The sequence below is a fragment of the Hemiscyllium ocellatum genome, chromosome 39 (assembly GCF_020745735.1).
Source record: "Hemiscyllium ocellatum isolate sHemOce1 chromosome 39, sHemOce1.pat.X.cur, whole genome shotgun sequence".
Classification (NCBI taxonomy): Eukaryota; Metazoa; Chordata; class Chondrichthyes; order Orectolobiformes; family Hemiscylliidae; genus Hemiscyllium; species Hemiscyllium ocellatum.
Genome location: NC_083439.1, coordinates 30254404 through 30277915, shown reverse-complemented (window position 1 = coordinate 30277915; position 23512 = coordinate 30254404). Strand labels below are relative to the sequence as shown.

General features: G+C 46.4%; 1 protein-coding gene and 1 pseudogene across 1 annotated transcript; both read left to right on the top strand.

Annotated features, from left to right (window-relative positions):
- Positions 1-219: 219 nt before the first annotated feature.
- LOC132834222 (zona pellucida sperm-binding protein 3-like) lies at positions 220-3351 on the top strand (annotated as a pseudogene).
- A 10642-nt stretch (positions 3352-13993) lies between these two features.
- Positions 13994-22986, top strand: LOC132834221 (zona pellucida sperm-binding protein 3-like). Its single transcript, XM_060852886.1, has 10 exons — positions 13994-14109; positions 14202-14305; positions 14395-14572; positions 14656-14782; positions 14864-14952; positions 15040-15161; positions 15240-15374; positions 22484-22599; positions 22681-22769; positions 22857-22986. Exons 1-10 carry the CDS (start codon positions 13994-13996, stop codon positions 22984-22986), a joined length of 1206 nt encoding a protein of 401 aa, XP_060708869.1.
- The last annotated feature ends 526 nt before the right edge of the window (positions 22987-23512 follow it).

Sequence of the window (23512 nt, the reverse complement as noted above, 5' to 3'; positions counted from 1 at the left end):
GGAGCTGGTTGGGGATGGTTGAGTTGTTTGTGATCATGGGTGATTTTGTAGTGAGGGGTTTATTGCTCTGAAACATGGTAACAGTTTCTGAGCCAGAGGTTTCTATGGCCAATAGTGAGAGCCAGCCCTGTTCCTGCGGGAGTGCCATCTCATGATGGTCCCATTGGTTCTAGTTTCTGAATGTCTGAGGTTGGGAGTGTGTCCCCACTGCAGACTGTGATGGTGCAGTGTGGAGAGCACAACCTGCTGGTCAGGGCCCAGCTGGATGTATTTGGAACCAGGCACCTGATTAAAGCTGCTGACCTGACCCTGGGGACAGCAGGTTGTCGGGCAACCAGGTTCTACCCTGAGAACCAGACTGTCCTCTTTGACTATGGGCTGCATGAGTGTGGCAGCAGATTGCAGGTAATGGGGGTTGTCTACTCTTGCTGGAAGCTTGGGCTGTCAACAATTCCTGGCTGAGATCATTGATATTGTGAAGGAACATTCTCCTGCTTTCTTAGATTCCAATCCTGGGGTATATATCTTAACACTCCAACACCCCTTTCCCCCACCTGACCCCACCCCACCCCCTGCCTGCCAAGGACCTGCATGTCCTTAGCTGCCTCAGCCACAATTCTAGCCACCTCACAACTGGAGGATGAACACCATCTTCCATCTTTGGCACCCTCCAACCACATGGGATCCATGTAGATTTCATCACTTCTGATTTCTCTTCCTTGTCTACACTTGATGGAAGTTTGGGCTGTAGATGTCTCCTGACTGAGAAACCATTGATATTGAGAAGGACCATTCTCCTGCTTCCTCAAATACTCCAGACTTGGTTCCTATCCTGGATTGGACTCTGCCTTAACTGTTCTCCTTCTCTAGTCTCGTGCTGCCATTTTTACGGGTTTGGAAGCTTTTATTTGTGTATGTTCTGTTATAATGTATATTTTGTCAGTATGAGTTGGGTATCATGTGGTGACTTGTGGATTTTGTTTGGATACTGTGAACTTTCTCCTGAATTGATTTAGTGACTTTTTCCACAGTGCAGCATTCAGTTGTGTAGTTTTTCAATCGAGATGTTATAGGAATGCAACTGATACAGCAGCATAGATTAGTGTGGTGCTAGAAAATCACAGCAGTTCAGTCAGCATCCGAGGAGCAGGAAAATCAATGTTTTGGGCAAAAACCCTTGATCAGGATAGCAGCATGATACAGCCACATGACCTGTGTTTAGTTCAAGGGAAAGTAGCTCCATTCCCATCAGGCAAATGGACTTTGATTTCATTCTAGTGAACTATTATTTTCTCTACATTTCTGAACTCTTGGACATTTATTGCCTTGGCTTGCTGTTTCATCTCTAGGTATTGTTAGTAATCTCTTCTCAGACCTGGAGGTTTCCTGATTACATTGGGAATTAGATGGCTAAAAGATCCTGGCAACCTCTTTCCTTTCATAACAATCACCACATTCCTGTTCCCTCCATATTTATCTGTAATTCTGTCTGGGAGCACAACACACATCCTCCCTTTAACCAACCTTTGAATCAGGAATTCTAATCTGATCTTTGGAATGATGTCATACATTGTTAAATGACTAATCCTCTTGAATAGTGGTGTCTCCAGCTCTGGGAATGGGGTTAGGTTAGATGGATGTTTGTAGGTTCAGGAGGTTGCTTCTATCACACCCTGAAAGAATTGTCACAGTGGGATGGTTTCATTGTGAACCCTGTGTAGAACCTTTCTCATTTCAGATCAGCCCCTCATTCTTAAGCTGGTGTCTTTCAGATGACTGGAAATTTCCTGGTCTACACCACCCACCTGACCCATATCCCAAACTATCCTGGATCGATCATTGTGAGAACAAATGGGGCTGTTGTTCCCATTGAATATCATTATTTGAGGTGAGAATCGTTACTCGATTGTCAGTATGATCCCCTGCTGCTGTTGTCTGGCACTGTCCTAAAATGGCTACCCTGGATCTCCTCCGCCCCCTCAGAAGGGCAATGTGATCATCAAGCCCACCTGGATCCCATTCAGCTCCACAAGTCTGGAGAAGGGCATCTGTCATTCTCCTTGTGTCTAAAGAATGGTATGTGATGGGTGACTGGGGAGGGATCTCCTGGTCTCTATCTGGGTGTTGCACCCATTGGATCCAACCCTTGTCTTGCTGTACTTCAGGTGACTGGATTACAGAGCGCACTTCCACTGTCTACTCCCTGGGAGAACTCATTCACATTGAGGCATCTGTTTCAATGGTCAACCATGTGCCCCTGAAGCTGTAATTGATCACTGTGTAGCTACACTGAGCCCAGACAAGGACTCCACACCAAGATACAGCATCATTGACTACAATGGGTAAGGAGCTCTCTGCTTTCTCCAGCTGCTCCCATCTCAATGGCTTCACTCCATTCACTTCATGGCCCTTTGTCCATCTGCAGTTGCCTCCTGGACAGCAAAGCTGAGGACTCCTTTTCAACCTTTGTGTTGCCCAGAGACGGGCGGAAGCCGGACAAGCTCCAGTTTGACCTGGATGCCTTCCGTTTCTATGGAGATGAGCGTTCCTTGGTAAGAGGAAGCTGCTGATGGGTTTCTCCACATTGGGGAGGGAGTCACTAAACACTGACTTGTTCTGACTGTGTCCCTCAGATATTCATCACCTGTCACCTGAGAGTTGCTGCAGTGGATCAGGGAGATTCCAGGAACAAAGCTTGTACTTTCCAGAAGCTGGAGCATATGTAAGTTCCCTCTCCCTGTCCCTCAGGGATGTTGTTGTTGGGAGAGGTGATGCACCATGTGGTTGATGGGCTGTTTCTCTTGTTTAGCTGGAGGCCATTGGAGGGGTCAGACAGTGACATTTGTGCCTGTTGCCATGTGGGGAATTGTGGGAGCACAAGGGAGCTCCTCTTTCCCTCCAGAAGAAGGAGAGACCTTTAACCTGAAGCTGGTAAGACATTGCCCCTTAGATGTGGGGATTTCTCCTCACCCCCACTTCCCCTCTCTGACTAGGATGTTTCTTCTTGCAGAGAGTGAAGCTGGATTGGAGTGGGAGGGGGAGGCCCCCTGATCATTCTGGATATTGAGCTGACCAACCTGGCAACGCAGCCCCTCACTGAGGGTGATGGAAGGATTCAGGAGAGGTCTCCAAGCGGTGAGTTGGCTGCCTGCTGGTTTCCCTTTCTGTCCCTGTTTTCCCTCAGTAACCATTGGTTTCTCCTTGTTTTGTAGGTGTGGAGTCAGAGCTGGTTGTGATGGTGGTCCTGACTGTGACAGCTGTCTGTCTGATCTCTGCTTCATTGCTGGCCTTCCTCCTGTACAGGAGACACAAGCAAACACCCATCAACTGGTGATTGAAATAGTCAAATAAAGCAGTGATTCATGGTGTCTTCTGTCTGGAGCTGGTTTGCTTCTGCATTCTTTCTTTAAAGAATTCCTGGGTTAATCCCTATGTTTAGCCTCTCTAATCCATGAACCAAGCTTCTTGAATGATTGATTGATTGGGTTATGGAAGATATTGTTTGCTCCTCCCAGGGAGTACAGGGGATTGATGACCACCTTGGAAAGGGGCTTTCCATTCTGATTAAATCAGTTTGCATAATGTGCTGGAGGAAGTGCTCAGATGTGGGGGTGTCTGAGGGAGAAACATTTGGTGTTTCTAGTCTGTTCAGATTCTCTTCAGCAGTGTCTGGGTGCGTTCCCAATGTTGCCATCTCCTGGTGTGTGGGCAGTCCTGTTTGTGTCCTGTTATCCCTCAAGTTACTGAAATCTACAGTATTGGATTTTCAAACTGATGGGCTGAATATTATCACATTCCCTAAACCATCAAACTAAATGTTCAGAAAGGTTTCCGGTCAGTCGAATGCTGAGAACCCCATTTGGAATATTTGATGGCTGTTCTTTTCCTTGAGGTGAATTTGTATGACTGTGCTCTCATCTCAAACAGGGGATGTGGTTTAAGCCATCTAGGACCACCTGCTCTGATCTTGAAATTTTTTCAAGATGTCACCATCTAGTTCCCATTTTCCACCTTCCATATTGTCCTCCGCAGTAAACACTGAACTGTTCTTGCTCCACATGGGAGTACAACATATGAACAATAGTCATCAATGAAATAGAGGGCAAGATGTGTAATGGTGGCAGTGTAGCTGTGGAAGAGGAACTGTTCCATGTACCAGATGGAGGCAAGCATAGCTGTGGTCCATGCAGGTGCCCATGGCTACCCCTTTGGTCTGACAGTTGATTCCACCAACTTGCAGAATATCTTTGGGTCTCACACCAACCAACCTCATCTTCCTGTGACTGAATACTCCAACTGCCCCTCATAGTCTCAGGACATACAAGTTCTGGACTGCTTCTGCCACCAGATTCTAGCCCCACACTTCTGGAAGAAGGACACATCATCTTCCAACCTGAGGAGATCAATGTGGACTTTGCCAGTTCTGATCTCGTGTTCTTCCCCTCTCATCCCAGATCCAACTTTCTAACTCAGCACAGTCCTTTCTGAACTGTCCAACATGTCTGTCTATCTTTCCTACCTATCACCAGCAGCCCCCACCTTCATCTCTGTTGTATTCCCAGCTACCTTTCACCTAGCCCCACTCCCTCCCATTATCTGTCTGTTGCCTTGGTGCCTCCTCCCTCATTCCTGATGCTGAGCTTATTCTTGAAATGTTGACTCCCCTGTTGCTCAGATGCTGCCTGACTGGCTGTGCTTTTCCAGTACCACATATTTTGACTCTGGTCCAGTCATCATAATTCCATAACCCCTGAGGGGGGTGGGGAGGTAAATAACTTCCATTTCTAGGCTCCAAAACAACCACTGAAAGTTAAATCTACTAATTCTGGTTCTGAGAGCTGGACTGTACCCGTTCAGGCTGCTGCTTTTATTCCAATTTCTTAAACAAAACCCAAGGCCTCATAAGCTGTTGACTTCACTGGTTTCTAATAGACAGTTCCCTGCCTTTGCCACCAAGTTCTTTTTTAAAATCCAGGACAAAATATAATTCTTAAAGTGACAGGACTGTCACATGCTGAAGCCACTGGAAGGAATTTACCTTCAGGGACTAAAAGCAAGATACTGCATGGCCTGTAAATCTGAAGTAAACCACACAATCCTGGGGGGAAAAAAACCAACGTGGTCTGGCATCATTTGAGGAGCGATTCTGCAAAACTTTCAAAAGTCACACCCAACACAAAACATGAATTGTGTTTCTGCACACTGCGCTATGATTTCTCTTGCATTCTCACTGGCAGCATAGCAGTGCAGTGGTAAGCATTGCTGCACCAGGGACCTGGGTTCGATGGCCAATGCTGGCAATGATCTGTGTGGAGTTCTCCCTGCATCTGTGTGGGTTTCCTTCCACAATACAACAAGTAACAGGAAGGCAGATAAACTCAGGGGGTGGTTAGGAACATGTGACTGGGAAACCATAGCAAATACAGAAACATAGCTCAGCGATGGACTGGACTGACAAACAAATTTGTAAGGAGATCTCAGTTATCTGTGAGGATAATAGGGTGGTTATGGTAGGGGACTTGAACTTTCCAAACATAGAGTGAGACTGTCATAGTGTGAAGGGTTTAGATGGAGAGGAATTTGTGAAGTGTGTACAAGAAATTTTGTTGATTCATTATGTCCATGAACCTATGAGAGAAGTTGCAAAACTTGACTACTCTTGGGAAATAAGGCAGGGCAGGTGACTGGGGTGACAGTGGGAGAGCATTTTGGGGCCAGCGAACATAATTCTATTAATTTTTTTAATAGTGATGGAAAAGGAGAGACCAGATCCAAATGTTGGAGAAAGGCCAATTTTGACAGTGTTAGGCAAGAACTTTCAAAGTCCGATTGGGGGCAGATATTCGCAGGTAAAGGGATGGCTGGAAAATGGGAAGCCTTCAGAAATGAGATAACGAGAATCCAGAGAAAGTATATTCCTCTTAGGGTGAAAGGGAAGGCTGGCAGGTGTAGGGAATGCTGGATGACTTAAGAAATTGAAGGTTTGGTTAAGAAAAAGGAAGCATATATAAGGTATAGACAGAATAGATCAATGAGTCCTTTGAAGAGTATAAAGGCAGTAGAAATATACTTGAGAGAAATCAGAAGGGCAAAAAGGGGACATGAGACAGTTTTGGGAAATAGAATTAAGGAAAATCCAAAAGGCTTTTACAAATACATAAAGGACAAAAGGGTAACTAAGGAGAGAACTTGGCCCCTCAAAGTACAGCAAGGCGACCTTTGTGTGGAGCCGCAGGAGATGGGGGAGATACTAAATGAATATTTTGCATCAGTATTTACTGTGGAAAAGAATCTCTAGGGAAATAGATGAGGTGACATCTTGAAAAATGTCCATATTACAGAGGAAGAAGTGCTGGATGTCTTGAAATGGATAAATCACCAGGACCTGATCAAGTGTTCCCCAGAATTTTGTGGAAAGCTAGGGAAGTGATTGCTGGACACCTTGTAACCTCAATACTCACAGGTGAGTTGCCGGAAGACTGGAGGTTGGCTAACGTGCTGCCACTGTTTAAGAAGCGTGGTAAGCACAAGTCAGGGAACTATAGACCAGTGAGCCTGACATTGGTGGTGGGCAAGTTGTTGGAGGGAATCCTAAGGGACAGGATGTACATGAATTTTGAAAGGCACGGACTGATCAGGAATAGTCAACATGGCTTTGTGCGAAGGAAATCATGTCTCACAAACTTGATTGAGGTTTTTGAAGAAGTAACAAAGAGGATTGATGAGGCCAGTGCAGTAGATGTGATTGAGATGGACTTCAGTGAGGTGTTCGACAAGATACCCCATGGGAAACTGGTTAGCAAAGTTAGATCTCATGGAATACAGGGAGAACTTGGCATTTGGATACAGAACTGGCTCAAAGGTAGAAGACAGAGGGTGGTGGAGGGTTATTTTTCAGACTGGAGGCCTGTAACCAGTGAAGGATTGGTGCTTGATCCTCTACTTTTTTCTCATTTATATAAATGATTTGGATGTGAGCATACGAGGTATAGTTAGTAAGTTTGCAGATGACACCAAAATTGGAGGTGTAGTGGACAGTGAAGGCGGTTACCTCAGATGACAACAGGATCTTGATCAGATGGGCCAATGGGCAGTGAAATGGCAGATGGAATTTAATTCAGATAAATGTGAGGTGGTGCATTTTGGCAAAGCAAATTTTAACAGGACTTAGACACTTAATGGTAAGGTCCTAGGGAGTGTTGCTGAACAGAGACCTTGGAGCGCAGGTTCATAGCTCCTTGAAAGTGGAGTCGTCGGTAGATAGGATAGTGAAGAAGGCATTTGGAATCTTTCCTTTATTGGTCAGAGTATTGAGTACAGAAGTTGGGAGGTCATGTTGCAGAGGTACAGGACATTGGTTAGGCCACTGTTGAAATTTTGCGTGCAGTTCTGGTCTCCTTCCTATTGCAAAGATGGTGTGAAACATGAAAGGGTTCAGAAAAGATTGACAAGGATGTTGCCAGGTTTGGTAGATTTGAGCTATACAGAGGTTGAACAGGCTAGGGTTGTTTTCCCTGGAGCATCAAAGGCTGAGGGGTGACCTTATCGAGATTTATAAAATCATGAGGGGCATGGATAGGGTAAATAGATCAAGTCTTTTCCCTGGTGTGGGGGAGTCCAGAACTAGAAGGCATAGGTTTAGGGTGAGATGGGAAAGATATAAAGGAGACCCTGGCGACAACGTTTCCACGCAGAGGGTAGCACATGTATGGAATGAGCTGCCAGAGGAAGTGGTGGAGGCTGGTACAATCGTAACATTTAAAAGGCATTTGGGTGGGTATATGAATAGGAAGGGTTTGGAGGGATATGGGCTGGGTACTGGCTGGTGGGACTAGATTGGGTTGGGATATCTGGTCAGCATGGATGAGTTGGACTAAAGGATCTGATTCCATGCTGTACATCTCTATGACTCTATGTGCAGGTTAAGTTAACTGGCTGTGCTAAATGGATCATTGTGTTCAGGGATGATTAGGTTAGGTGCATTAGTCAGGGTTAAATGTGAAGTAAGGGTGGGTGGCTTACTTTTCAGAGAGTCAGTATGGACTTGTTGGACTGAATGGCCTGTTTCCACACTGCAGGAATTCTATGTTCATTAAACTCCTGATTTCTTGACACTAATGGCTATAACTGAGCCATGTGTCCGAGGTTCAGGCTTCTGTCTACAGATGGGTGGGACAAGTGGCATCATGGTAATGTTACTGAGACAGGAATTCAGTGAGTTGGGTTAATCATCTGCGGCTGGGGGCTCAAATCTGATTGTAGTCACTGATGGATTTTTGTGTTTTGTCTTTTTTTTTGAAAATATCTACTCTTGGTAATTGTGACTGTGAAACTAATCTTTTATAAAATCCCATCTTGTTCACAATTCCCATCAGGGAAGGAAATCTACCATCTTGACCTGGTCTGGCCTAAATGTGACTCCAGACCCACAGCAATGTCACTGATTCTGAAATAGCTGAGCAAATCAAGGGCAATTCAGGACAGGCAACAAATCCCAGCTGAGACAGAAGCCACAGGATGTTAATAGTGAGGGATTGAGCAATGGGAATGTCATGGAGACTGTCATGGTGTGACAGTGAGATTTTCCCTTGTTGGAGACAGTCATTGCCTGACAGTTGTGTGTTCTGAATGTGAATGTTATTCAGATCTTGCTGCATTTGAACAGGGACTGTTTCAGTATCTGTGACGTTGTCAATGGGGCTGAACACTGGGCAATCATCAGCAAACATCCCCACTTGTGACATTCTGATGGAGGGAAGGTCTTTGATGGAGCAGTTGACATGGTTGTAAGTAAGAGAGTATCTTGAGGAACTCTGGCAGAGATGTCCTGAGAATGTGGTGATTGAACATTGATAACCAGAACCATCTTTCTTTGTGCTGGGCATGACTCCAACCAGCAAAGAGGTTTTTTAAATCAGTTTTCCAAGGACTCCTTGGTAATAGTACAGACTGAAGACAGGTATCAGTGATGCTGGGGACTACAGTGGCTTGTCCCTATGGAGATTTCTGACTGCAGGTTGTTGCAAATGCTTCAGCTTTATCCTTTGTGCTGGACTCCCCCATCATTGAGGGTGGGAAATTATGGAACCGACTCCCCTTGGCAAATTTGGTCCCTGCCTATGAAAATGTCCATCCACACTAACCCCATTTCCCTGTACATGGTCCACAGCCTTCTAATCCTTTCCTATCCACGAATCTGTCCAAATGCATTTTGAACGTTGTTTATGTACCTGCCACAACCACCTCTGATGGCTTCTTATTCCATATGCGGCCCTCCCTCTGTGTGAAATCATTGCCCTTCAATTCCCAATTCTTTCCCCTCTCACCATAAACTGGTGCCCTCTCGGCCTTGACTCCTCAATCCTGGGAAAATGACTGAGTACATTCATCCCATCCATGACTTTCTTGACCTTTTACATTTCCATAAGATTCCCACCCCCCGGCTCCTTTGCTCGAAAGAAAAACATCAGAGCTTGTGCAACCTCTCCCTCCAACTCAGACCCTGAGTCCTGGCAACATCCTTGTAAATTCCTTCTGCACTCTATCCTGTTTAATAGCATCTTTCCTGTAGCAAGGTGACCAAAACTGAACACAATACTCCAAGTGCAGCCTCAACAACATTCTGTACACCTGCAACATCACTTCCCAACGTCTGTACTCAGTGCCCTGACTGATGAAGGCCAGTGTGCCCATAGCCTTCTTCACTGCCCTGTCTACCTGTGACTCCACTTTCAGAGAACCATACACCTGAACTTCAAGGTTCCTCTGTCCCACTACACTCCTTAAGGTCCAATCATTCATCATGAAACTCCTACCTTGATGTGACTTCCCAATATGTAACACCTCCTACTGACCTACGTTGAACTCCATTTGCAATTTCTCGGTGCACGTACTGAGTTGGGAGAAAGTGAGGACTACAGATGCTGGAGATCAGAGTCGGAAAGTGTGTTGCTGGAAAAGCACAGTCAGTCAGGCAGCATCTGAGGAACAAGAGAGACATTGTTTCAAGCACAAGCTCGTCATCAGGAATGAGGGGATGCCCTCAAGATGCCTGAGAGATAAATGGGATAGGGTGGGGCTGGGAAGAGGGGAAATGAGGAAACTGGTGAAATCGACATGGGCCAATCGCATTGGTCATGGTAATCTCCTTCGCTTTCTACTACACCTTCAAGTTTGGTGTCATCTGCAAACTTAATAACGATATCTCCTATGTTCACATCCAAATCATTGATACAAATGACAAAAAGCACCGATCCTTATGGTACACCACTGGTCACAGGCCTCCACTCTGAAAAGCAATCCTCCACCACTACCCTCTGTCTTCTACTTTCCAGCCAGTTCTGTATCCAAATCTCTGTATTCTATGAGATCTAACCTTGCTAACCAGTCACCCATGAGGAACCTTGTTGAATGCCTTACTGAAGTTCATATCAATCATGTCCACTACTCTACCCTCATCAATCCTCTTTGTTACTTCTTCAATCAAGTTAATCAAGTTCATGAGACATGATTTCCCACTCACTAAGCCATGTTGACTATCCCTAATCAGTCTTTGGCTTACCAAACACACACGAATCCTGTCCCTCTGGATTCCCTCCAACAACTTGCCCACCACCGATGTCAGGCTCACCGGTCTATGGTTCCCTGGCTTTTCCTTAGCATCTTTCTGAAATCATGACAACGTGTTAGCCAACCTCCAATCTTCCAGTATCTCACCTGCAACTATCAATAATAGAAATATCTCAGTAAGGGGCCCAGTAATTATTTCCCTAGCTTCCCCAAGGTCGAGGGTACACCTGATTAGCTCCTAGGGATTTATCCACCTTTATCTAGAATCATACAATCCCTACAGCACGGAAACAGGCCATTTGGCCCAACAAGTCCACACTGACCTTCTGAAAGATAACCCACCCAGACTCATTCACCTCTCCTCTTACTCTACATGTCCCTTCACTAACGCATCAAACTTACACATCCCTGAGGAAAGTTTGCATGTCCAATCCACCAAACCTGCACATCTTTAGACAGTGGGAGGAAACCAGAGCACCCAGAGTACTCCCACACAGACACAAGGAGAATCTGCAAACTCCACACAGAGAGTCACCCGAGACTGGAATCCGACCCATGTCCCTGGTGCTGTGAGGTAGCAGTGCTAACCACTGTGCCACCATGCTGCCCCATCTTCCCTTTTAGAATGAATGTAAAATTCGCTGAACACCCCGCACCTGCATCTACCTATCACCAACCCAGCTGCCTTGCCCCCATCCCCAAGGCATCTATCTATCGTAATCCTAGCTACCTGCTCCCACCCCTTACTTTATATTTTCTCTCAGTCCTCTGTCCCAATCCACAATCCTGAAAAAGGGCTTGTACCCAAAACCGACTCTCCTGCTCCTCAGATGCTGCATGACCTGCTGTGCTTTTCCAGGGTCACACACTTTGACTGTGATGTCCAGAATCTGCAGTCCTCACTTTCTCCCTCAACACCATCCCCCAACAAACTCCGCCAGAGCAAGGTCAGTGTGGGACACGATACATGAGCTTCCTCTGCTCATTTTCACTCAACAGAAAGCTGCCTCTACACGTTTAAGCTAAATGGACAGCTACACTGTCTATATCAAACACTTTCAATCCGGGGACTTCCTTGAGTTAGAAACAGAGTAAAAGATTCTACTCTTTCCAACTGAAATGAAATCTTCCTCTTTTCTTGAAAACTGGAAGGAAAGCTGTCCCTATCAAAGGTTCCCAGGACAGAGACAGCACACGGTGAAATACAGAGTAAAACTGCCTCGAGTCTATGAATTAAAAGGAAAGTGAAAGTAAAGCTGTCCCTGCATTGTCCTGATCAAACACTCCCCTGACAGGGACATGACAAGTTTAGATACAGAATAAAGCTTCTTCCATATTGCCTCCATCAAACACTTACAGGAGGAGGTCGTGTATAAGGTCAATCCCTTTGTTCTACCCAAACACCAGCCTCAGACAATCTCTCTGTGCATCTCACTATCAGTCCCTTGTGTGAGGAGGATAGGACCCTCCCGGTTCAATGAGCTACATTTGATGATTGTATTGATGCGGCCTTCACCATGAGACCTTGTGGAGCTGAATTCAGTCAGGTGACAGCACAGCAGCTCACAGCCACTCCTATTGGTCCAAATGAAATAGGCCCTCCTGGTAATAACTCGATGAGTTCAATCATTGGTGGAAATTGTCGAGATTGGGGCTGGTTGATTGGTTCAATGTTGCTGCTTCTAGTCACATTGGTGTCAGGTGAGTGAAGGTTGTGTGTATAAAAGGAGCTGGTTGCGGGGGTGGTTGAGTTGTTTGTGATCATGGGTGATTTTGTAGTGAGGGGTTTGTTCCCTTTGTTGGTGTTAGTTGGAACTGTCTGTTGCTCTGAAACATGGCAACAGTTTCTGAGCCAGAGGTTTCCATGGACAATAGTGAGAGCCAGTCCTGTTCCTGAGAGAGTACCTCCTTATGGGGGTCCCATTGGTTCTAGTTTCCAAATGTCTGAGGTTGGGAATGTGTTCCCACTGCAAACTGTGATGGTGCAGTGTGGAGAACACAACTTGCTGGTCAGGGCCCAGCTGGATTTATTTGGAACCAGGCACCTGATTAAAGCTGCTGACCTGACCCTGGGGACAGCAGGTTGTCAGCCAACCAGGGTCTACCCTGAGAACCAGACTGTCCTCTTTGACTATGGGCTGCATGAGTGTGGTAGCAGATTGCAGGTAATGGGGGTTGTCAACACTTGCTGGAAGTTTGGGCTGCAGATGGTTCCTGGCTGAGAGATCATTGATACTGAGAAGGATGATTCTCCTGCTTTCTCAAGTCCTTAGTCCAAGTTCCTCTCCTGGATTGTCTGTACCTGAACTGTTCTCTCACTAACCTTGTGCTCCCATTCTCATTGGTTTGGAATCCCCTGATTCCAGGGGTTGTTCTGTTATGTATGTTTTGTCAGTGTGACTTGGGTATCGTGTGGTGGTTTGAGGGGGGTGTTATGATACTATGAACATTCTCCAAACTTGGTTCAGTGACCTTCTACAGTGTGGTTTTTTGATATTGAGAAAAGAATCACTAGTGAGGTCACAGGAACATAACTCATTGCAGCATGGCTTGTGGTCAGTTTGAGGGAAAGTAGTTCTATTCCCATAAGACACATTGACTTGATTCCCTCCCAGTGGGGGCTAATTTATTAATAAATTGACTCTCCTCCTTGAGAAGCTCTACATTTCACCTGTTGGTAAAACTTTAATTAATTCTGGTTAATTATTGTTTCCTCTACTCCTGTCTCCTTGCTATTAATCCCTGGGTTTTCTGCTACCAATCTCTGCTCATAATCTGAAGGTTTCATGATCTCATTGAGAGTTGATATCAAAGATCCCTGCAGCTTTGTTCCTGTGATAACAATCACCACTTTTTAAAATTAGATTACTTAATGTGGAAACATGGACTTGTTGGGCCAAAGGGCCTGCTGAAGCATGACCCACCCAGACCCATTCCCCTACATTTACCCCTTCACATAACACTATGGGCAATTTAATATGGCCAATTCACCTAACCTGCACTTTATTTGCATTGTGGGAGGAAACCCATGCAGACATGGGAGAATGGGCAAACTTGCCTAAACCCAGGTCTCTGGTGCTGTGAGGCAGCAGTACTAACCACCATGTCCCTGTTCCATCAGTAGTTATCTCTAACTCTGCCTGGGAGCCCAACACATCTCTTGAAACAACTCTTGCATCAGGAATTCCCATCCTGATTTTTGGAACGATGTAATACCTTGTTAAGTTGATCCTAAATGACTAACCCGTGACCTGTTGTCTTTCAGTAGTGGTCTCTCCAGCTCGGTGTGGGAAAGCAGTCTCCTGTCCCTGAGCTTGTCGCACTCCCTAAAGAATTGTCACAATGGGATGGTGTCGTTGTAAACACTGTGTAGTTCCTTCTCACTTCAGATCAGTCTTTCATTCCTTAACCTGGTGTCTTTCAGATGATTGAAGATTTTCTGATCTACACCACCCACCTGACCCACATCCCAAACTATCCTGGATCTGTCATCGTGAGAACCAATGGTGCTGTTGTTCCCATTGAATGTCGTTATTTGAGGTGAGAACCTTTTCCTCAATTGTCAGTATGATCCCCTGCTGCTGTTGTCTGACACTGTCCTAAAATGGCTGCCCTGTCTTCTTCCCCCCCAGGAAGGGCAATGTGAGCAGCAATCCCATCAATCCCACCTGGATCCCATTCAGCTCCACCAGGTCTGGAGAAGGGCATCTGACATTCTCCCTGCGTCTAATGAATGGTATGTGATGGGTGGCTGGGGAGGGATCTCCTGATGGCTCTCTGGGTGTTGTACCCATTGGCTCCAACCCTTGTCTTGCTGTACTTCAGGTGATTGGCTTACAGAGCGCACTTCCACTGTCTACTACCTGGGAGAACTCATTCACATTGAGGCATCTGTTTCACTGGCCAACCATGTGTCCCTGAAGCTGTACATTGATCGCTGTGTAGCTACACTGAGCCCAGACAAGGACTCCACCCTGAGATACAGCATCATTGACTACAATGGGTAAGGAGCTCTCTGCTTTCTCCAGCTGCTCCCATCTCAATGGCTTCACTCCATTCACTTCATGGCCCTTTGTCCATCTGCAGTTGCCTCCTGGACAGCAAAGCTGAGGACTCCTTTTCAACCTTTGTGTTGCCAAGAGATGGGCGGGAGCCAGACAAGCTCCAGTTTGACCTGGATGCCTTCCGTTTCTATGGAGATGAGAGATCCTTGGTAAGAGGAAGCTGCTGATGTGCTTCTCCACATTGGGGAGGGAGTCACTAAACACTGACTTGTTCTGACTGTGTCCCTCAGATATTCATCACCTGTCACCTGAGAGTTGCTGCAGTGGATCAGGGAGATTCCAGGAACAAAGCTTGTACTTTCCAGAAGCTGGAGCGTATGTAAGTTCCCTCTCCCTTTCCCTCAGGGATATTGTTGTTGGGAGAGGTGATGCACCATGTGGTTGATGGGCTGTTTCTCTTGTTTAGCTGGAGGCCATTGGAGGGGTCAGACAGCGACATTTGTGCCTGTTGCCATGTGGGGAATTGTGGAAGCCCAAGGGAGATCCTGTTTCCTTCCAGAAGAAGGAGAGACCTTGGCCCTGAAGCTGGTAGGACATTGCCCTCTACATGCTGAGGATCTCCTATCTCCCTGCCACCCCTTCCCTGACTGATGTTTGATCTTGCAGAGAGTGAAGCTGGATTGGAGTGGGAGGGAGAGGCCTCACTTGGCCCCCTGATCATTCTGGATACTGAGCTGACTAACCTGGCAACACAGCCCCTGACTGAGGGTGATGGAATGATGCAGGAGAGGTCTCCAAGTGGTGAGTTGGCTGCCTGCTGGTTTCCCTTTGTCTCTGTTTTCCCTCAGTAATGATTGGTTTCTCCTTGTTTTGTAGGTGTGGAGTCAGAGCTGGTTGTGATGGTGATCCTGACTGTGACAGCTGTCTGTCTGATCTCTACTTTGTTGCCGGCCTTCCTCCTGTACAGGAGACACAAGCAAACACCCATTAACTTGTGATTAACATAGTCAATAAAGCAGTGATTCATGGTGTCTTCTGTCTGGAGCTGGTTTGTTTCTGCATTGTTTGTTTAAACAATTCCTGGGTCAATCCCTATGTTTAGCCTCTCTAGTCCATGAACCGAGCTTCCTGAATGATTGATTGGGTTATGGAAGATATTGTTTGCTCCTCCTGGGGAGTACAGGGGTTTGATGATCACCTTGGAAAGGGGCTTTCCATTCTGATTAAATCACTGTTCACAGAATGTGCTGGAGGAACTGCTCAGATGTGGCCCTGTCTGAGGGAGAAACAGTTGGTGTTTCTAGTCTGTTCTGATTCTCTTCACAAGTGTCCATGTGGATTCCCAATGTTACCATCTCCTGAGATGCTGGCTGTCCTGTTGTTTGTGGACTGTTATCCCTCTGATTTTTGACCTCTACAGTATTTGGATTTCCAACTGATGTTAAATTCAACTCTGATTAGAAATTGCTCACCCCTCCAGGGATGTGGTTTTAGACATCAAACACACCCTCTCATGCGTGAACACTGCAACTCCCCTCCCACTCTGCCAAGAACATGCATATCCTCAGTTGCCTCTGCCATCAAACTCTAGCCACCCAACAACTAGAGGATGATCACCATCTTCCAGTTTTCCCACCCTCCAAACTGATGGGATCCATGTAGATTTCATCACCTCCGACCTCCCTTCCAGTTTATTCCCAGATCCAATGCTCTAACTCAGCACTGCCTTTTCTGAACTGTCCAAGATGTCTCTCTGACATCTCCACAGTGACTTAGCACCATCACATCCCACCTACATCAAACTACTGTATTCCCAGTTACCTTTCCCTCCTGCCCTACCATGTCCCATTTATCCCTCATCCCCTGGGACCCCTCCTCCTACATTCCTGGTGTCAAGCTTCTGCTTGAAATATTGACTGTTCCCCTTGGATGCTGCATGACTGGCTGTGCTTTCCCAAAACCACACACTTTTGACTCTGGCAGTCCCCACTTTCTCACTGGTCCACTGTAGTCAGTTCCCAACAACATCCCCTTGACAAAAGGCAAATTTAAAAATACATTGTCTCTCTTTCAACTCTGACAGACAGAGTACCTCCTCACACCCCCCCCAGCTTTTATCTGTTACTGGGGTGGGGAAATGGGTGGAAATAGCTTCCATTGCAAGGTCCCAGCAGCAACTGCTGCAAGTTAAAACTACTCGTTCTGGTTCAGGGAGCTTGACCACACCCATTCAGGCTGCTTCTATAGTTCCAATTTCTCTATAACCCAAGACCTCAGGCTGTTCTGGTTTTCAATAGATAGTTCTCCACCTTTGCCTCAAAACCTCTCGTCAAAAAAAGGACAAAATATAATTAAAACCATACCAGTGTCACATGCTGAAGACTGGAACAAATTTGCACTCAGGACTAAAAGGAAAATACTGCACAGGCTGGAAATCTGAAACCACAGAATGCTGGGGAATCTCAGGTAGTCAGGCTGCATCAGTGGACAGACACTGCTCATCTTATAAGAGTCACATCCATCATAAACAGTGAACTGTCTTTCCAGAGACTCTATGAAGACTTTTCCCACACTTGCTTGGGCAGCATAGTGCCACTGTGGTTAGCACTGATCCTTTACAGCACCAGGGACATAGGTTCGATCCTTGGGCAATTTATCTACATGGAGTTCTCCCTGTCTCTGTGTGGGTTTCCTCCCACAATCCAAAGATGTGCAGGTTAGGTGAGCTGCTATGCTAAATTAACCATAGTTTTTTGGGAAGTGGTGGTTGAATGGATAGTCAGTGGTCAATGTAGAGTAAAGGTCTGGGTGACTGACCTTTCAGACAGTCAGTGTGGACTTGTTGGACTGAATGGCCTGTTTCCACACTGTAAGGATTCAATGTGAATTAAACTCAAGATTCTTTGACCCTATGGCTATCACTGAGCCATCTGTGTTAGGCTCAGGCTTCTGTCTACAGGTGGGTGGGACAAGTGGCATAATGGTGGTGTTACTGAGACAGGAATTCAGAGAGTCGGCTTAATCATTTGAGGCTGGGGCTCATTTTATTGTAGTTGCTCATGGATTTTTGTGTTCCATCTTTTTTTTTGAAAATATCTAATCTCAGCAATTGTGACTGTGAAAGTAAACTTTGATAAAATCCCATCTTGTTCACAATTCCCATCAGGGAAGGAAATCTACCATCTTGATCTGGTCTGGCCTAAATGTGACTCCAGACCCACAGCAATGTCACTGATTCTGAAATAGCTGAGCAAACCAATCAAATCCAGGGCAGTTAGGGACAGGCAACAAATCCCAGCCACGACGGAGAAGCCACAGGATGTTAATAGTGAGGGATTGGGCAATGGGAATGTCATGGAGACTGTCATGGTGTGACAGTGAGATTTTCCCTTGTTGCAGACAGTCATTGCCTGACAGTTGTGTGTTCTGAATGTGAATGTTGTTCAGGTCTTGCTGCATTTGAACAGGGACTGTTTCAGTATCTGTGACATTGTCAATGGGGCTGAACATTGGGCAATGATGAGCAAACATCCCCACTTGTGACATTCTGATGAAGGTAAGGTCTTGGATGGAGCAGTTGACATGGTTGTGTCTAAGAGGGTACCTTGAGGAACTCTGGCAGAGATGTCCTGGGAATGTGGTGATTGAACATTGATAACCAGAACCAGCTTTCTTTGTGCTGGGCATGACTCCAACCAGCAAAGAGGTTTTTTAAATCAATTTTCCAAGGACTCCTTGGTAATAGTACAGACTGAAGACAGGTATCAGTGATGCTGGAGACTACAATGGCTTGTCCCTATGGAGATTTCTGACTGCAGGTTGTTGCAAATGCTTCAGCCTTATCCTTTGTGCTGGACTCCCCCATCATTGAGAGTGGGGAAATTGTGGAACCTCCTCCCCTTGGCAAATTGGTCCTTGCCTATGAAAATGTCCATCCACACTAACCCCATTTCCCTGTACATGGCCCACAGCCTTCTAATCCTTTCCTATCCACGAATTTATCCAAATGCATTTTGAACGTTGTTTATGTACCTGCCACAACCACCTCTGCTGGCTTCTTATTCCATATGCGGACCTCCCTCTGTGTGAAATCTTTGCCCTTCAATTCCCTTTCATTCTTTCCCCTCTCACCATAAACTGGTGCCCTCTCGGCCTTGACTCCTCAATCCTGGGAAAATGACTGAGTACATTCATCCCATCCATGTCTTTTTTGACCTTTTACATTTCCATAAGATTCCCACACCCGGCTCCTTTGCTCGAAAGAATAACATCCGAGCTTGTGCAACCTCTCCCTCCAACTCAGACCCTGAGTCCTGGCAACATCCTTGTAAATTCCTTCTGCACTCTATCCTGTTTAATAGCATCTTTCCTGTAGCAAGGTGACCAAAACTGAACACAATACTCTAAGTGAAGCCTCAACAACATTCTGCACACCTGCAACATGACTTCACAATATCTCTACTCTGTGCCCTGACTGATGAAGGTCAGTGTGCCCATAGCCTTCTTCATTGCCCTGTCTACCTGTGACTCCACTTTCAGAGAACCATACACCTGAACTTCAAGGTCCCTCTGTCCTACTACACTCCTTCAGACCTGAACATTCATCATGAAACTTCTACCTTGCTATGACTTCCCAATATGTAACACCTCATACTGATCTACGTTGAACTCCATTTGCAATTTCTCGGTGCATGTGCCCAGTTGGGAGAAAGTGAGGACGGCAGATGCTGGAGATCAGAGTTGGGAAGCGTGATGCTGGAAAAGCAGTCGGTCAGGCAGCATCTGAGGAACGAGAGGGACAAAGTTTCAAATCCAAGCTCTTCATCAGGAATGAGGGGAGCCCCCAAGGGGCTGAGAGATAAATGGGACATGGATGGGGCTGGGAGGAGGGGAAATAAGGAAACTGGTGAAATTAACATGGTCCAATCACATAGGATCATGGGAACATACGTCAATGTCCACTACACCTCCAATTTTGGTGTCAATCTGCAAACTTACTAACCATACCTTGTATGTCCACATCCAAATCATTCATACAAATGAAAAAAAACAGTGGATCCAGCACAGATCCTTATGGCACACCACTGGTCACAGGCCTCCACTCTGAAAAGCAATCCTCCACCACTACCCTGTGTCTCCTACCTTTCAGCCAGTTCTGTATCCACATCCCTGTATTTCATGAGATCTAACCTGGCTCACCAGTCACCCATGAGGAAACTTGTTGAACGTCTTAATGAAATTCATATAGATCACATCCACTGCTCTGCCCTCATCAATCCTCTTTGTTACTTATTCAAAAAACTCAATCAAGTTCATGAGACATGATTTCACATGCACAAAGCCATGCTGACTATCCCTATTCACTCTTTGGCTTACCAAATACATGCACATCCTCTCCATCAGGATTCTCTCCAACAACATACCCACCACCGATGTCAGGCTGACCAGTCTATAGTTCCCTGGCTTTTCCTTACCAGCTTTCTTAAACAGTAGCAACACATTCACCAAACCCCAATCTTCCAGCACCTCACCTGTGACTGTCAATGATACAAAATATCTCAGCAAGGGGCCTCAGCAATCACTTCCGGAGCTTCCCACAGGGTTCTCGGGTACACCTGATCAGGTCCGATGGATGTTTCCACCTTTATGTTGAATCATAGAATCCCTGCAGTGTGGATCCCTACATTTGGCCCCGAAAAGGTCCACACTGACCCTCTGAACAGTAACCCACCCAGACTCATTCCCCTACCCTATTACTCTACATTTCTTTGAATGAAGAACCTAACCTACGTATCCTAGAACACTATGGGTAAATTCCCATTGCCAGCCCACTGTACCTGCACATCTCTGAACAGTGAGAGGAGACCGGAAAACCCAGAGTAATCCCACACAGACACGGGGAGAATGTGCAAAGTCCACACAGAGTGACCTGAGACTGGAATCGAACCCATGTCCCTGGCGCTGTGAGGCAGCAGTGCTAACCACTGTGCCAATGTGACACCCCATCTTTCCTTTTGAAATGAAATTTCAGTTCCCTCAAAACCCCACACCTGCATCTACCTATCGCCATCCCAGATAACTTGCCCCCACCCCTAACCTCCTGTTTATCTCTCAGCCCCTTTCCCAATCCACAATCCTGATGAACAGCTCCTACTGGAAAAGTGGACTCTCACACTCCTCGGATGCTGCATGACCTGTTGTGCTTTTCCAGTGCCACACGTTTCGACTCTGGTCTCCAGCATCTGCACTCCTCACTTTCTTCCACAACACCATCCTCATGAAACTCCACCAGGGCAAGGTAGGTGTGGGACTCGATACATGAGCTTCCTCTGCTCATTTTCACTGAATAGAAAGCTGTCTCTACACTTCTAAACTAAATGTACAGCTACACTGTCTACATCAAACACTTTCAATCCAGAGACTTTCCTGAGTTAGAAACTGAGTAAAAGATTCTACTCTCTGTAACTGAAACTATTCTTGAAAACTGGAAGGAAAGCTGTCCCCATCAAAGACTCCCAGGACACATGGCAACAGTTTCTGAACCAGAGATTTCCATGGACAATAGTGAGAGCCAGCCCTGTTCCTGAGAGAGTGCCGCCTAATGGGGGTCCCGTTCGTTCCAGTTTCAAATGTCTGAGGTTGGGAGTGTGTCCCCACTGCAGACTGTGACGGTGCAGTGTGGAGAGCACAACCTGCTGGTTAGGGCCCAGCTGGATTTATTTGGAGCTGAAAATGTGTTGGTGGTTAAAGCACAGCAGGTTAGGCAGCATCCAAGGAATTATTTGGAACCAGGCACCTGATTAAAGCTGCTGACCTGATTTTGGGGGTAGCAGGCTGTTGGCCAAACAGAATTTTCCCTGAGAACCAGACTGTCTTCTTCAACAATGGCCTGCATGAGTGTCGCAGCAGATTGTAGGTAATGGAAGTTGTCTAAACTTGCTGGATGTTTGGGCTGTCAAGGATTCCTGGCTGAGATCATTGCCTTTTGTGAAGGACCATTCTCCTGCTTCTCAAATACTCCAGACTTGGTTTCTATCCTGGACTGGACTCCGACTTAACTGTTCTCCTCCTCTAATCTTGTGCTGCTATTTTCACTGGTTTGGAAGCTTCTGGTAATATCCATTGTTCTGTTACAATGTATGTTTTGTCAGTATGAGTTGGGTATCATGTGGTGATTTGTGGATGTTTGGATACTGTGAACTTTGTCCTGAATTGATTTAGTGACTTTCCACAGTGCATCATTCTTGTACAGTTCTTCAATAGAGACGTTATAGGAATGCAAATAATATAGCAGCAGAGGTTAGTGTGGTGCTGCGAAAGCACAGCAGGTCAGTCAATGTCCGAGGAGCAGGAAAATTGACACTTTGACAGAAGCCCTCCATCAGGCTAGCAGCATGATGTGTTTACCTTGAGGGAAGATATCTTCCATGTCATTAGGTTAATGGACTTGACGTCCTTCCCACTGAGGGAGGGGGGGGGGGTGCTATTGAATGAATAAACTGACTGCTCTGTACTTGAGGGCTGGAGAAGGGCATCTGTCATTCTCCCTGTGTCTAATGAATGGTATGTGATGGGTGGCTGGGGAGGGATCTCCTGGTGTCTCTGGGTGTTTCACCCATCGATTCCAACCCTTGTCTTGCTGTACTTCAGAGACTGCCTTACAGAGCGCACTTCCACTGTCTACTACCTGGGAGAACTCATTCACATTGAGGCATCTGTTTCAATGGCCAACCACGTGCCCCTGAAGCTGTACATTGATCGCTGTGTAGCTACACTGAGCCCAGACAAGGACTCCACACCAAGATACAGCATCATTGACTACAATGGGTAAGGAGCTCTCTGCTTTCTCCAGCTGCTCCCATCTCAATGGCTTCACTCCATTCACTTCATGGCCCTTTGTCCATCTGCAGTTGCCTCCTGGACAGCAAAGCTGAGGACTCCTTTTCAACCTCCGTTTTGTTGGGAGCCGGACAAGCTCCGGTTTGAGCTGGATGCTTTCCGTTTCCATGGAGATGAGCGATCCTTGGTAAGAGGAAGCTGCTGATGTGGTTCTCCTCACTTGGGAGGGAGTCACTAAGCACTGACTTGTTCTAACTGTGTCCCTCAGATGTTCATCACCTGTCACCTGAGAGTTGCTGCAGTGGATCAGGGAGATTCCAGGAACAAAGCTTGTACTTTCCAGAAGCTGGAGCATATGTAAGTTCCCTCTCCCTGTCCCTCAGGGATGTTGTTGTTGGGAGAGGTGATGCACCATGTGGTTGATGGGCTGTTTCTCTTGTTTAGCTGGAGGCCATTGGAGGGGTCAGACAGTGACATTTGTGCCTGTTGCCATGTGGGGAATTGTGGGAGCACAAGGAGCTCCTGTTTACCTCCAGAAGGAAAGACATTGGCCCTGAAGCTGGTAGGACATTGACCCTCTAGATGTTGGGTATCTCTCCTCACCCCCACTCCCCCTCCCTGACTGGGATGTTTGATCTTGCAGAGAGTGAAGCTGGATTGGAGTGGGAGGAGGAGGCCTCACTTGGCCCCCTGATCATTCTGGATACTGAGCTGACCAACCTGGCAACGCAGCCCCTGACTGAGGGTGACGGAAGGATTCAGGAGAGGTCTCCAAGCGGTGAGTTGGCTGCCTGCTAGTTTCCCTTTCTGTCCCGGTTTTCCCTCAGTAACCATTGGTTTCTCCTTGTTTTGTAGGTGTGGAGTCAGAGCTGGTTGTGATGGTGGTCCTGACTGTGACAGCTGTCTGTCTGATCTCTGCTTCATTGCTGGCCTTGTTCCTGTACAGGAGACACAAGCAAACACCCATCAACTGGTGATAGAAATAGTGAATAAAGCAGTGATTCATGGTGTCTTCTCTCTGGAGCTGGTTTGTTTCTGCATTTTGTTTAAACAATTCCTGGTTCAATCCCTATGTTTAGCCTTTCCAATCCATGAACTGA